Source organism: Elaeis guineensis, chromosome 10 (genome assembly GCF_000442705.2).
Source record: "Elaeis guineensis isolate ETL-2024a chromosome 10, EG11, whole genome shotgun sequence".
Lineage (NCBI taxonomy): Eukaryota > Viridiplantae > Streptophyta > Magnoliopsida > Arecales > Arecaceae > Elaeis > Elaeis guineensis.
Window position 1 is genome coordinate 72,486,678 of NC_026002.2, and position 15,677 is coordinate 72,502,354.

The window sequence follows — 15,677 nt, forward strand, 5'->3', positions numbered from 1 at the left end:
AGACTTGTAGACTAGAATGCTTTTTTCTTCCACGATGAAAAATTGAACGCAACCAACCAGATACTCAGATAGGCCTTTTAACACCAGGTTTTAGCCTGACAGGTAAGCAGAAGCAAAGGCAGGCCAGCGTGGACACGGCAAAACCATCGGCGACGCCTCCAATCACAATTCCGGGCATTTTCCGCAAGTCTAATTCCACGTAGAGTCTGACCGAAAGAGAAGAAGATTGAAACGAGTTCTCAGTAGGACCGACTCCGACTCCCGCCTCCGACGCCACCGTTCGCTCCTCCACCTCCCGCTCCTCTTTTATTCTCTCTCCCTCTATAAAACCAACTACGGGCCCGACTCCCTTGTCCCTCCTAAAATTCTCTCTCTTTCTTTTCTTTTCCTTTCTCTCTGGTCTCGAAAAAAAACTCGAAAGAGAGAAGAGACTACGTCAGAGGTAAGCAGCAATTCTATGAACGGCCTCCCCTTTTTGTCGCTATGAGATGCATGCTTCTTTCTTCTTTTCTCGATCTTTGAGAAAAAGAAGTTTTTTTTTTTTTTGATGCGCGTGCTGGAATTAAGATACTGTGGGGATGGTTTATTTGTCCGCATTGATTCAAATCTTATCCAGTTTCTTTTTTCCCTTTCTCCGGGAGAATTCCTGAAATCTAAAGAGTATTGTTGATTGATGTCCCCGTCTGTGTGAGATCCTTCTCCGTTATTGTTTTTTTGTTTTCTTGTGATTCGGGGATTTTCGGGGCAATGTTATTGGGAAAGCGGCCATTTTTTTGCTCTTTTCGTGATCCCGAGCTCTAGAACTGATAGGAGTCGAGATCTTTCCATATTTGGTACCTTTCCGCTGGCTTAGTGGAAGAATGAGTTAGTTTATTCTCAGTTCCATGTTGATCTCTGCCGATCGCATCACTTTTATAGGCTTTTGAAGCTTGTTTACTGCTTTCCGGGAGTATTAAGATCTAAACAACGATAGAAAGGTGAAAACTTTTGGAGTCATTCCTCTAGGTTCCTTATGTTTCAACTCCTCCAAACTGTAAAGTTTAAAATTTTTGCATTTTCATCCTTTAGGACCAGTTGTAAAAACTTTCAATGTTTGCGAGGAGAAAAGAGAACATAAAACCTTTGCCTCCTTCCTCATTGGTTCTATTTCATTGCACGCTGTCTCACTTTATTCCTCTGCTTGCTTCATCCCTTGCTCAACAGCAAGAATCAAAAACATGGAGCACTCCGCCACCATATTCTCTCTCTGTTAATCTATTCAACAAGGAAACATTACGAATCTTTGTACAGAATGTTCATTCTTTGATCCTTTTTATGTTTTTAACCAGGTCTGCTTCTATGTCTCAAGAAACAATGAAAACAGAGACCAGTGAAAATCAAAAGGTGGGTGCTTCTTTTTTCTTTTTTTCATGAATTGGATTCCCGTTGTTCAAATGTTGATTTTTTTTTTTTTAAACAACCTTTCTGGTGTATATTTGTTTGAACCTTCAAAATATCTTCTTTTTTTTTTTTTTTTTTTTTCAGTCTTCATGGCCGAAAACGGTGATGAGGAAATGGCTCAACATAAAGACCAGCACTGACGACTTCCATTCCGATTACAACAGTAAGTACTTCAAATTCTATATGGTTAAATCCAATTTACATTATGCTAATCATGAGTACTAATACTGAAGACAAGCCCATTCCTTCTGGCCTTCCACGTATTTTGAATACCATTACTTGTTTTCCATTTTGCACACAGCTCAAGCTGCGATGAGATTATATCTTAATCGACTTGATTTTTTTGTAATCTAATTCCAAAAGGTGGTGGAGTTGGAGTAGTCCAGGAGAGGAGGAAGAGCTGCTCAGATAAAGATAGGAGCATCTTCTCGAGTACAGATCTCTCAGGTTCTCTCTCTCTCTCTCTCTGGTCTTTGTTTGCTTTTATATTCTCTACTCCATCACCTGCTCTCTGAAGCTGGTGCAGCCTTTGAGCCTGGGGAGGGAGGCAGTTGTTATGGAACTAACAGCCTTACACCTACTATTTAATATATGTGTAACGGGTTTCCATTCTTTTGGATTCATCCCTGCATCATTTTAGGATGTGGGTGGTTGGTGCAGAGCTCTGGGAGTCTTAAACCGTCTCCATTTGGACCGGATCCGCCAGCTGTTGCTTCCCACAACATCAAGTACTGAACACCTACCAACCCTCACTCTCTTTTCAGTGGCTTTGAATTGATTAATGGTATCGAGAAAGTATAGTAGAGCGTTTAGTCCTAGTGGCAAAAGCATTAAGTAATACTTAACAAGAGACTATGGCTTAACCCAGCTTCATGATGGTTTACTTTAATCATGGCAACAGGATGTTCGTGGGGACATGGAATGTGGGAGGGAGATCACCTCACCAAGGGGAACTCAACTTGAAGGATTGGTTGATGAACACTTCATCTCCTGCTGATATCTACGTTCTTGGGTATGTACACTTATACTACTTCATCTCCTGCTGATATCTACGTTCTTGGGTATGTACACTTATACTTTGGCTGTAAGTGGTGGCTATTAGTCGCTAGAATTACAATCTTTGGCCTAACATGGGAGAACAAGAAGCATTTGTCCTTTTCTTTTCCCAGTCCCTGAAATGAAACAACGCAAAATAAACACTCAGAGTCTGGCCAACAATGAGATTAGAAGTATCAACCTGCAAAACCTTAATTAAATAACAAATCCCAAGTATCGACAGTTTATGGATAAATCTCATCGTTCTAATTTGAATTTGAAGATATAGTACAGATTTTCGGTGAGAGACATGCTTCAAAGCCATGACAACTATGTTGTAGATTTAACCAGTGGAAATAGCAACCTTATTTATATCCCACCATGCTCTTACTAATACAACAAAATTTTCAAACCCTAATGACCGTCTAGATTATATTTTTTAGTAGGATGTTGCTGCAAGTCAATGAAACTTATTCATTTTTTGAACCGGTGCCTTGCATATGGCATGTCCTGATCCTTGAACTCATCCAACCAGCAAGCAAAAGCTAGCCATGATGGTTGCAAATAAGCATGTGATATAGAAAACAGCAATTGACCATAAACGTGTCCTTTCTCTCAGAATTTGTCATAGATTTAAAGAGTCGAGCGTGTTTATTTGACCCAACATGAGGGCCTAATTGGAAGATTGATGCATTTTCCTTGTGCTTTCTTTTGAGATGGACAGGTTTCAGGAAATTGTCCCATTGAACGCAGGCAATATATTGGGTGCTGAGGACAGGGGCCCCGCCCTCCAGTGGCTCTCCCTTATCCGCCAAGCCCTCGACAACAAGAAGAAGAGGCCTTTCCTTGCTCATAATTACAACAATGCAGCCCAGAAACCAAGGCTCAGCTTCTCAGATATCCTCTCCATGGAGGATCAGATGGATGAAGGAGAGAAGGATGGCGAGGCGGATCGAAAGACCAGCAACAATGTTCCTAGCTGCAGTAGCAGGGATGAGGATTCTTTGGAAGCCTGCTCGTTAGGATCGGGGCGCGGTGTTCGATACTGCCTTGCTGCCAGCAAGCAGATGGTGGGGATATTCCTGTGCGTGTGGGTCCGAGCTGATCTCATGCAGCAGGTGACCAGCATTAAGGTCTCCTGTGTTGGGAGAGGCATCATGGGCTACATGGGGAACAAGGTAAGCCATGCTATTGATCAGTCTCTTGTCAGATGTCCTCCAGTGTATACATCCTGTGCTCTAATTAAGATGGATATAACTCATTCTTATGTGTGCTTTTGGATTGCAGGGATCGATCTCAATCAGCATGACCCTCTGTCATACAACATTTTGCTTTGTGTGCACACATCTGACTTCTGGTGAGAAAGATGGTGATGAAGCAAGGAGGAACTTGGATGTGATGGAGATTCTGAGGAGAACCAGATTTCCCCCATCTCATAGATTATCTGGATCTGCTGCAGTCTCACCGGCCACCATATTGGGACACGAGTGAGTCCCTTGTTCTTTGCTGGACCCAAGATACGAAGTTTTCAGATGTTTCTGTAGCTAGAATATGATAGCTGAAATAAAGAAGGGTTGGAGCTTAACTTCTCATTCTCTTATGGTGGTTGTACAACAATTTTATTAAGCTGAAGTCAGAAACATCATGTCCTTGGCAATCATAGAGAACATGGTGAAAAAATGTCATATATGGCTAAAATTAGAGAAAAGGATCATGCAGTTAATTAGTGCTTGAAGTTCTAGAACGATTTACTTAATTAAACTTTCCACTTTGCAGTAAGATCTTATGGCTTGGAGATCTTAATTATCGTCTCGTAGCTGGCTGTGGCGACGCTGACGAATTGTTACATAAGAATGACTGGCAAGCACTACTAGAAAAAGATCAGGTGAGCAACAATGATCCTAGCTTTTCTCAAATAATCTTAAATTTGGACTACTTTTGTTTCTTTTGCCATGGAAGACTAAACTTGATGCTATATCTGCAGCTCCACATTGAGCAGAGAGCTGGCAGGGTATTTACAGGATGGCAGGAAGGGAGGATATGTTTCCCTCCAACTTACAAATACCTTCACAATGCTGACCGTTACGCTGTCAAACCTGCAAAATTTGGAGATAAGAGACGCACCCCAGCTTGGTACGCTCGGTCCCGCTGCCATTTTCCTTACTCTACTACTTAAACGAGCCAAAAATGAGGCTAACATAATTTCTGCAACGAATAAATGACCTACAATAAGGAATTGATAAAGAAAAGAAAAGAAAAGAAAGCAAGGAATCTTGTCTGGTGAACTTATAAGCTAATCATAGCGCCAACTGTAGCAGAATTAACTAGTGTTAATGTGCTTGTGATACTTGTGCAGGTGCGACAGGATCCTATGGCGAGGGAAGGGAATGAAACAGATGTGGTATACAAGAGGCGAGTTGCGATTCTCTGACCATAGACCTGTATATTCCCTCTTCTCTGTACAACTCGATAACTGTGAGGACAAGGAGGCAGCAGCAGTGGCTAGGGACAAGGACCCAAAGCACAACTTCTACAACAGGGCCAGGAGATCAGGGCCTACAACCACTACCTCCATGGCCAACGGTAGCAGTGGCAACTCATCATCATCAGCATCATGCGGAAGGGTCCAGGCAGAGGAGCTGCTCGAAACGAGAATGAAAAGTTGTTTGAGCTCATCCAGATTCAGACCCATCCACCCCTCACCGTGCTAGTTCTTTGCTTTGGACCTCCAATACTTATCCTTTCTTTTTTGTAAAGCGATGCAGCGGAGGAAAAGAGAAGTCTGCTACTCTCGAAGTGGAGAAAGCAAAAGAGGAGGTTTTAAAAGAAAGAAGTGGGCCGACCACCCGCTCTTCTTAGTTCAAGTTTAGTTTCTTGTCGTCGTGGTCGTTGTTCGCCAGAGTAATTAGTTGAGACTGCTAATGGATGGAACCATGCAAGTGGACATGCGGGGATCCGGGCCCAAAGCCACACCCTGCGTGCATGGCAGCCTTTAGCTTCTTCGGCATGAGCCATCGAATTTTAGCGGGTCTAATCATATTGGCCTTCGGGTAAGGAGGAAAGCATATGGAACGTGGGGTCCTTTTTGTACCACACACAGTTTTTCCTTTGCTTGTTTGTATTTGTAATCTCGAGTGAGAGGGTAGGATAAAAAAGCTAGGAGGGATGGAGGCTTCTGCACATATTATTCTTCATTTTCATATGGCTTGTTTCTATGCGTTGGTATTGTGTCTGATTTGAGTGAACAGATCCAAATCGTCTTAATGCTGGATGGGGAAGATTGTGTCACAGATTTCCTGAATGAGATGATGAAGAAATCGGGAAATAGCGTCACAAAAAATGTGTCATAAAAATGGCAAAAAATTTCACCAAACACCAGATTCAGGTTAAAAGAGCATTGGCAACGAAATGCTCGAGAGCCACAGCAAATACTGAAAGAGGGTCATGTAACACGGATTCGAAACCCACAGAGCTGCATGAAAAGAAGTACAAAGCGGGAGACCAAAGCGAAAACATGCTGTAGTCCCAACTTGCTCAAAAGTGAACCAACAACCACCCATTCATGAACTGGACCATCACCCACGCTCCAACACATCGCCATTATAATATTTACACTGCTAATACATATCCCAACACTGCTGCACATACTCTGCTACACATTTTTTCTTTTGGTAGAAACCACAAGCTGACTCTGTAGCGCAGGTAACAATTCAAGCCAACACTTGCTGCTTCTGTCACAAATTCCTTCAACCTACAATCAATCCCAGCTCTATTTTACTAGCTTCGCCTTCCTATCAAATTAGTCAAACGTATACTCTCTTATTTTTCACCTTCTAGTTCGAGCACACCTCAGGCCAACGTCACAAGCTGTAAGTAGCGATCACCTGGTACCAAATCGCCTACGATGGAAGAAAACTAGGGAGGTTCTATTTCATATGTTATCACACACAATGATGGTGCAGGTGTCCTTTGTAGCTGAAGGTTAGATGGCTAATCTGAGTGCATCCGCCTCTAACCAAATACAGTTAAGGAGCCCATCTAGTCGAGTCTGTTTCTGGGGAAAATGAATTTTGAGATTATAATTTGTATCCGAGGATAAGTAGGGATCCCTAAATTTTGGCCACGCTGGTAGGACAAGAAAATAGAGTAAAATATTACACAGCATTGTAGCTACGCGTGCTTCAAGATTTTGCTCATATAAGTCACCAACAGACCACCCACCCCATAGTGTATGCTAGACAAAAGTGTAAAAGAATGCCATGGCCTCAGTAGGAAAGATAGAATAGAAGGAACACAGTTCGCGGTCCCATGCCAAAAAATAAAGCCAATAGGTTCCCCAGCACCGGAAGAACTACATTACACACCAGACCAGTAGTTGCAAAGAATGAAAGGATTAAAAATACAAGCACTCACAATGTAATGATTATCTTCATAACAACATTGACCTGTAACAAGATAATTAGTTCCCAACAAAGTTAACACCCACCCCACCACCATCACCGATTGTTCACTCAGGAACCACAGCAAGCAGACTTTGCTGGTGCACTGCCCTCAGCAGCCGCCTGGTCCGGTTTGTTGATCTTAATTGTTCGATCCTACAATAGGCAATAAATTTAGTACCATAGCAGAGAGTTCTAAGGACTTCCATCACAGAAAAGAGTCTTTCCCACCTCAGGTTTGGTATCAGTTTCTGCAAGCCTTTGTTTGATATCTCTAGCTATTGAAAAGAAGACTTGCTCCACATTTAGATTCGTCTTTGCACTCTGCAATATATGATATCCCATATAAGTGTAAAAGATAAAAACATTTTACAGAGGAGCAGAATGGGCATCAATACTCACAGTTTCAAAAAACTTGATGCCATACTCATCCGCAAGTGCTTGGCCCCTTGAAGTAGGCACAGCCTGGTTTAAGGAAGTTCATTACAAAGAGATGCAACAAACAGGTGGCAGAAAAGACAATTAAGCATCCTTGGTGATCATGAAGATTACCAAGATGACAGAGGATCAAACAAACTACTGGCAATGAGAATAGACAACACAAATGGCCAAAACAAAGTGGGTCTTCATGGAGCATACCCTTTTGCTTTCATCCATGTCAGCCTTGTTACCCACAAGAATTTTGTTCACATTATCAGAAGCATGTTGTTCAATGTTTCGGATCCAGTTCCTTATGTCTGTGTGCAAGAACCAGACATGATGAGAATCAGAGAAAATGGCATAAATCATAAATTATAAAGGGGGGAAATAGCATTCGAAGTGATTACTGTTGAAAGATGACTCATCAGTGACATCGTAGACAAGCAAAATACCCATGGCCCCTCGGTAGTAAGCTGAAGAAGGAATAAGTGAAACAAGGTTACTCCAGAAATCTTTGGACAAAAGAATCTACTATATGCATAAAAATATAACCAGTCCAAAGGTCCAAATGAAAAGAAGCAACAAAACCTACCAGTTGTAATTGTTCGAAACCGTTCCTGGCCAGCTGTATCCCATATTTGAAGCTTAATCCGCTTGCCATCCAGCTCAATTGTTCTTATCTTAAAATCAATGCTGCACAAAGACCATAACTGCAGGATTAGAGCTAGCATACACTAGTGAAATAGGATAGAATTTTTAACATATATATATATATATATATATATATATATATATATATATATATATATATATATATATATATATATATGTCATGCAAAATTAAGAACTAATAAAAGCAGACTTTAAGAGCTCGAAAAACGTCCCACCCAATTGTTGTAATGAAACTGGTAGTGAAGGAGCCATCCGAGAAACGGAGGAGGAGGCAACTTTTACCAACACCTACAAAAGGAGGAATTGATGTCAAGGTGCTTGAAATCCAAAAGGTGTGTACAGCATCTACATATCAACAAAAAGATTCTCTGGTATAAAAAGGGTCTTTTTTATTTCACTTGGACTATCAGTCAGCTTTCGATATGTCTTGTTTGAGGGAAACATTCATTCTGATTTTTCTATTTCTTATCATTCTGGTATATCTACTGTATTATAAGCTAGAACATACATCATAACTCTCCTAATGGATTCAGAGTAAAAGTAGGTAATGTTGTTTTGAACATTTCAAGATCATAGAAATAGAGCATAGTTCTGCCCAGAAGCTTTCCTCGGTTTCACCACCCTATAGACAAGGTCACAGACTTACAGTAGAGCAAGCAAGAAGGAAAAGAACCAAAAAGAAGAAGAAAAGAAATGAAAAGTCTAGAAGAGAAAATTAAACTCTGCAATTGCATGCGTCCAGAATACCCTCCCTTAATCTATGTCTTTTTCACAATTGCATCCAAAACCTCCAAACTTGTAAAGCAATCGCTATTAACATTACAAACTTGGACCCCGTTGGAACAACATATAGAGAAACATCAAATTTTCTCTAAAACTTCTACTGACTATAAGACTTCCAAGTAAACTAACAAGGCAACTATGAATTTTTGACATTAAGTTATAGAAAGAATTGCCAGCATAAATTTAGTTCCATGCCACCAAAATTGGCGCAGAGTCAAGACAACTCAAATCTGAAAAGCAAATTTATAACATCCTTACAATAGGATAGGTTTATATACATATATATCCATCCATCCATGCAGTGTCAAGACAACTCAAATCTGAAAAGCAAATTTATAACATCCTTACGATAGGGTAGGTATATATATATATATATATATATATCCGTCCATCCATCCTTACGATAGGGTAGGTTTATATATATATAGACATCCATCCATCCATCCATCCATGCAGAGTCAAGACAACTCAAATCTGAAAAGCAAATTTATAACATCCTTACGATAGGGTAGGTTTATATCCATGCATGCATGCTACATATATATATATATATAATATAAACCTTAAGTTATATAGACCACTTCTCATGGTTGGCCACAAAAGCAAGTGCTTAAGGTTCAGCAACATCATTTATTTCAAAACTTGGTTCCCAAAAACCCCAATACTTCAGGGCACTGGGTAATATTGCCTCAAAAAACAATAAACAGAAAACCATAGCCTTTGTCAAGATGACACCTAACTCTCTATTATGAGATCAAGAAAACCTTTAGCATATTTCAGTCACAGATGAAGTTTCAGAGCCACTCAAGTTCATTGAAGATCTTATATAGATAAGAGCTCCAATAAGAAGATCTACAAGTGAAAACATAAAGTCAAACAAAGTAATGAATAAAAAGGAACTGCAGAAACAAGCAAATATTTGAGTTAATGAATCAGAAATACTCAGACGAAATTAGATTCATGACTTGTTATGTCAACATGCCATGGCAAAAACAGATTTAGCATTGAAACAAGATTAAGATCCCTTAAGTAGCTAGGGACATGTGGAACATCTAAAAAGTTATAACGCCAGGTTGGATAATGGAATATCACAGAGAATGAAAGGATCAAAAAGGACAGAAATGTAATAACCCTCACGGAGGAAAATTAGCACATTCAACACTCCAAGGCTCGTGAATGGTGGGTAGAAAGAAAATACAAGTCCAGCAAAGGTGTATGGAGTCCATTAGAATGTTTCAATCAAATAAGGTATCTAAACATGTTGAGATCTTGTTCCAATTGAATGGATCAAGCATCCATGAATCTCCGATTATAGCAATGGCAATTGTTTATTGCTTTATGATTTTATATGAACTTAAAGATATGGATTTATTCAAAAAAATTACTAATGAAAACAGTTAACCAAAAGAAATGGGAAGTCCAAGAAATAAGAAATAATAGGTAGTCATATGAAGCAACAAAATATATGGAACATTAAAACAACCAATCCCCACACCCCCGCCGCACACAGGGACTCAAACTGGCATTGTTTTTATTCATATTTAAGACCAGAATTTTCTGTTCAAGATCCTCTATTTTAATTTCCCCCCTTCACCTTCTCTCTTTGTTGTTCAGAACTTTTTCTTCTTATGATCCAAATAAATTTCAGCTTTCATGCCAATTAAGATTCCTTCTAGAGCTACATAAACATCCAATTCCCTATGGCCAAAGGGAGGTGCAGTGTTACAATACTTTAAATGTCAACTAGGCCAGGAGTTCATGGGCATGTTCACTTTTACTTTAAAGAACTCTAAAAAGCAACTAAACTTGTGATAGGATTATATCTAATTCCAAATGATCTTGTCCTAATATCAAGCTCACAAAGCATAAAGAAGGAAAGTTTGGGGGACACAGGCAGCATTTATCTTCTTTCAAATGATTGGCAGGTATATTTTTTTTTTTAAAAAAAAAAGAATAAGGAAGATTTTTATTGTATCACAAATAGACAGTATCTTGCACTACTAAGTCTATGATGCCAATTCTAAAATTTGATTATTTATTTATCCTATAAAAGGTTTCCCAAATGAGTGGTCCAATAAATGGACTGATGTTGACCAAGACACAAGAATCTTCCGCATCCAATAGCTGTCAGCTTGCAGGAGCTTCGCCGAGCACCTTCCACAACCACCTCATAATGTTGAAGGAAGCAGTTTTACATTCAATCCAGCTTTAGAATTTCTTAAAGAAATTTATTAAGATAAGAAATGACCAAGATACGTGCTGGTTCATGCTGCCATCCTACAAGTATGACAGTCTTTATGATGCTTTTCATAAACCACGAATGAAGCTTTCAACATAGAGATTTTCTTACAAAGTGGGAATTCTTGAATAGCACATGTATTTATACCACTTATGCAAGTAAGTATTTTTGAAAATGAAAAAACATTTAACAGCTACGGTAAATCTCTTGTTTATGCAATAAAACCACTTTGTAAACTTCAAATCAAAAATCACCTATCACTATAGCATGAACTTTAAAAAAAAATGATCTCGTAAATAAGAAACCACAACAAATATTCTAATAGTGAAATCTGTCTCTATACCCAACTTCAGCAAATTCATTTTTTTTCTTCCTGGAACATAAAGATTTTTCGAATGCACAATAAGTTGAAGTGTGAGATTATTTCTTGATGTATAAGGATTCCACTTGGAAACTGTATGGCAAGCAACATTTGTATTCTCCCAATAAACAGTTATTTTTTGTGCATGCCTTGTCTCAAGCTAACCAACCCAAATCAATGAAAGCTTCTGCAAGACAAAATTCTCATTAGGAAGCATTCAGAAGTACAGCCTATCCAAGTACCAACCAACCACAGAACAAAATGTCTTCAAAAAGCGATCAGTGTAGTACTAAATTCACCACCACAAAATAGTTTTTCTACAAGTCATGGCCCTTCACCTAGTTACAGGCAAGTTGGAACTAAACAAAAGAAAAGAATTATATAAAACCTATCTCAAAAATTTGATGAAATAGTAAAGAATGAAGCTGATGGTAGCACGTAGAACATAGACGAAGAGATAAAGACTAGAGGAAGACATGTGAGCATCTAGGAACTAGGTTCACTTTACATGTTTTAGTTATTCTCGCTGCTAGAGAGCTATTTACAAACAGGCCTGAGAGTAATTCACAATTCCATTTTCTTGTAAGGACAAAAATCCAATTTCAACATAGTAAAAATTGAACTAAAAGAACTTTTATAAATATAAACAATCTTATTATCAATGTAATTATAGACAAGCCATATATAATATCAAGCACAAGGACCTGAGTAATCAGAAGCTAAGTATTTAAGCTTTATTATAAATCTATGTATAAAAATATGGATATGTGTTATACCAAATTAAAAATAGAGAAGAACAAAGAGTTTGGCCATGCTGCATATTTTAATAGAACTGAAGTACTGGTGATGAAATATCAAAACAAGAAATTCAGATAGAGGTCAACATCATCCAGAGTCATCTGTCATTAGGAAGAACTGTCTGCACTACTGAGGCAGCCATGGTAGGTTACATCCCATGAAAATGTTGCATGGGATTGGTATGATCATGCAGAGAACCATTTTCCTGAGAATTCTCTATTTTCCCAACCATACAAACTCTCAGAGCAAATAACATCAATTAGATGATCGAGTGTATTGTATTGATTATTATGCACCATGAATTTTTAGGAAGTATCGCTCTGTCATTCTTCTAAATGATTAAGCAGAACAAATGATCAGTAGATATCCATTTAAACAATTACACATAAACAGTTTCTCAAAAGTTTAATGATTTGACCATGAATAGTTCACACTGTATAACCATATAAATGGTGACATACATATTTTACAGTCAGTTAACATCATTTGATTGGGAAATGGGATCAAACTTGGGGCCAGCTGCTAGAAAATGAAAGGGGTTTTGGCTATACTTGTTAGGTTAAAATGGAAGATCCATGCTTTTTCTGAGCCTGATCAAAGCAAGAAACTTGCTGATCATAAATAATGCAATTTTCTGGCCATTGAATTGAAACTCAACTATCTCCTAAACAAGACCAAACCATCACACTTCTAAATCAATCATTAATTTCATGACATATAGCTTTTAACATGAAAGAAGAATCTCCAGGTAGAACACTCATGTGGGTCACAAAATGAATTCTTAAACTAACTAGACCAAGTTTCCAAGTCTTTTCTCCTTTTTGAGCATACCAAACTTTAAGTATCCCTTTCTGATACATGTGAAGCATCACTTATCACTTTGCACCATATCTGAATTATGCTACCTTACATCCAAGATACTCACCTTCTCATGACTTGCATGACCCATAGAGAATTTACAAAATGAATATTTGAAACACATATAAAAATGGGAAATGTCTATCACCGACCATGTGTTATATATATATGTGGCAAACAGAGCTCCAAACAAAGATGCTCATTAACTCTACTGCTCAATAAAAGGGGCAGAATCCCTACTAGATGGTTAAAACATTCTAAGTCAAGCAAAATATAAATGAGGCGAGATTACTATTCATGACCATATTCTTTTTCACAAAAAAACTATAAAGTAAATCAATTATCAAAATTAGGTAATAGTCCAAAAGAAAAGTCTACAATTGTGTGATCCTTGGAGGCAAATAATGTCATATTTTGCTAGTCGTTCCTATTAAGGACTCCATCATTGTCACAATAAGCATTTTCCAAAACCCTTTCTAACAACTTCCATCAACATGCCTTTCCCTTCATTGTATTGTCTCTCCAACATAATAAGCAGGATTTAGAAGAGATTCTATCACAAGCAGCAGCCTCAGGAGTGCTGCATAGCATTTGGAGAAGTAATCAAATCTAGGAAAAAAGTTCTATTTATAAACATGAACAAATGCAATATGCAGTTCATCAAGAAGACAATGAACACAGGAATACAGGATAAATTCTCAAATTGAAGACACAAAGTAATAGCACATAAACCCAAATAACCTTCATCAGAAAGCAAACCAAGCATATTGGACAATACCATAAGGCCAGACTCAAGATCAAGAAAAGAATGGATCATGGTTCGCAACAGTAACAGCCTATGGCAAATCCAAATATATTATGCTGCTCGCGAGTAGCATGTGCAAAATTTACAACTAGAAGCTACAGTACAGTAGGGACATAAACACTGTATTTCCAAAAGCTTGGGTAAATTACTATAGAATATGTGCCCTTCCATGTTTCCAAAAAACCTTGCATTCAAATCTGAACATTTTTTTAACACAACAGAAAATAATTTCATCTGTTTCTCTTTTGGCATTTTATGCATTACACGGAACAGTGTGGTACACCTCGATCTTCTCTTTTGGCTTTTGTTTATCTCGTTTAGAACTTGTTGATTACCAACGGAAAATACAAAACAAGATATTGAGTAGACAAAAGACTAGATCAAGAGTTGCAGCAATAGCACGGGTGGCGTCGGATGCCATCCAGAACCCTGGCGCCGAAATCCAAAAAAATGATCCCATGAAAATGGAAAAGATCTACCTTTCAAACAGCTTAAATGCCAGATCCCTCTTGAACGATCACTTCCATTCAGAACTATTTGACTTTAATCCACTGAAACATTCCAGAATCTAAATCTTCATCCCCATCAACACCAATCAAATCTAACATCAAATTAAGGGGAAAATAAAAGAAAGCAAACCATAGCTATTCGGATCCCTAAATCATCACAACTCTGTTAACTCACAACCATTAACCAAACCAAAGAGAAACAAAATTAAGACCGAAACAACGAGATGCCAGCCGAGCCCTGAATGAAATCCAAAATCAAAAGCGTACCAAGCCGCAACCAAATCCATCAGAAGACAAGAAACACGAAACCTTACCGCTGTCTCCGATCAGGAGAAGCTTTATGAGGTAATCGTAATCCGCCCGAGCCCTAGCAGGTGGAGCAGCCATCCAATCAAAAAAACAACAATAAAGACAGCAACAATACAACCAATCGAGGGGCCGAAATCCCTAATTCCTCGCCACGATCACAGATCTACCTATGAAAATCATCAAAAAAAGCATCCCTTTTAACAAATATTGGAGCAAGAAACAAAGATCGAAGAAGAAATTGAGGGGAAAAGTAGAAAAAAAATACCAGATTTCAATGAAATCATAGAGAGATATAGATCTAGAAAGATGAAAGGAAGAGATCGATCGAGGGAGAGGGAGGGAAAAAGCGTCGCTGGCCGTGGGTTCGGCCGTTGAGCGGGGTCGGAGAGGAAGGGGAGAAACCTTGCGATTTTTTCTCTTTCTATTATTTAAGAAGAACGGAGAATGAGCTTGATCAGTTCTACCCTTTCTCACACCCAGGCTCCTCCGCCTCGGGGTGTGGTTACCGCCCGGTGGCGTATAATTGTCCTCCCGGTGGCTTGAGCAAAATAACTGCCCCGTTTTGATTGGCGAGTCGTCGCTTTTGCGTCGCCGGGTTCTTTGGGTCCGTCGTCGCAAGACCGTGCTTGGACTCGTTCAAGGCCTTCCAGCCCTTTGGAAGCCGGATACTTTGTACGGATCTGAGGTCGGGGGGGAGTGCCCCGATTTTCCAAGTCTGCAACGAAGAAATAAAAAACGTACGTGTGATGGACTTGGTGTTGATTGCGAAAGCTTGGAAGGATTTGGTATTTGTACAAGGGCAAATGAGACGAGCTACCTGCTCAGATTCTACGGTACCGTAGGTGCTAAAAATTACCATTGTTGCCGTTGATTGTCGACTCTGGTTGTAGTGATTGAAGTTGGTTCACCGGCACACGATGAGGTCTGCAAAATAAATTTTGATTAAAATTTGATTCCAACGACATCTTTCGACTGTCAAATTCAAAATTTTAAACATAAAAAAAAATAT

The 15,677-nt window shown here is 39.0% G+C and overlaps 2 protein-coding genes across 3 annotated transcripts; one reads left to right on the forward strand and one right to left on the reverse strand.

Annotated features, from left to right (window-relative positions):
- Window positions 1-260: 260 nt before the first annotated feature.
- On the forward strand, window positions 261-5,796 carry LOC105032839 (type I inositol polyphosphate 5-phosphatase 8). 2 transcript variants are annotated; one of them, XM_010907415.4, is made up of 11 exons: window positions 261-442; window positions 1,329-1,383; window positions 1,525-1,603; window positions 1,804-1,887; window positions 2,081-2,168; window positions 2,342-2,452; window positions 3,200-3,653; window positions 3,763-3,962; window positions 4,252-4,360; window positions 4,460-4,608; window positions 4,832-5,796. In XM_010907415.4, exons 2-11 carry the CDS (start codon window positions 1,339-1,341, stop codon window positions 5,184-5,186), a joined length of 1,674 nt encoding a protein of 557 aa, XP_010905717.1. In that variant the 5' UTR covers window positions 261-442; window positions 1,329-1,338; the 3' UTR covers window positions 5,187-5,796. The 2 variants fall into 2 exon arrangements, with proteins under 2 accessions (XP_010905717.1, XP_019702012.1); XM_019846453.3 differs by lacking the exons at window positions 261-442; window positions 1,329-1,383; window positions 1,525-1,603; ... (1 more) ...; window positions 2,081-2,168; window positions 2,342-2,452 and adding an exon at window positions 2,476-2,501 and having other exon boundaries at window positions 4,832-5,779.
- A 998-nt stretch (window positions 5,797-6,794) lies between these two features.
- LOC105032840 (ras-related protein RABE1c) lies at window positions 6,795-15,184 on the reverse strand. The gene is made up of 9 exons (XM_073244235.1): window positions 14,934-15,184; window positions 14,674-14,835; window positions 8,222-8,294; window positions 7,927-8,027; window positions 7,742-7,807; window positions 7,554-7,651; window positions 7,317-7,379; window positions 7,146-7,238; window positions 6,795-7,070 (listed from the first exon to the last, which is right to left on the reverse strand). Exons 2-9 carry the CDS (start codon window positions 14,744-14,746, stop codon window positions 6,987-6,989), a joined length of 651 nt encoding a protein of 216 aa, XP_073100336.1. The 5' UTR covers window positions 14,747-14,835; window positions 14,934-15,184; the 3' UTR covers window positions 6,795-6,986.
- Between the last annotated feature and the right edge of the window lie 493 nt (window positions 15,185-15,677).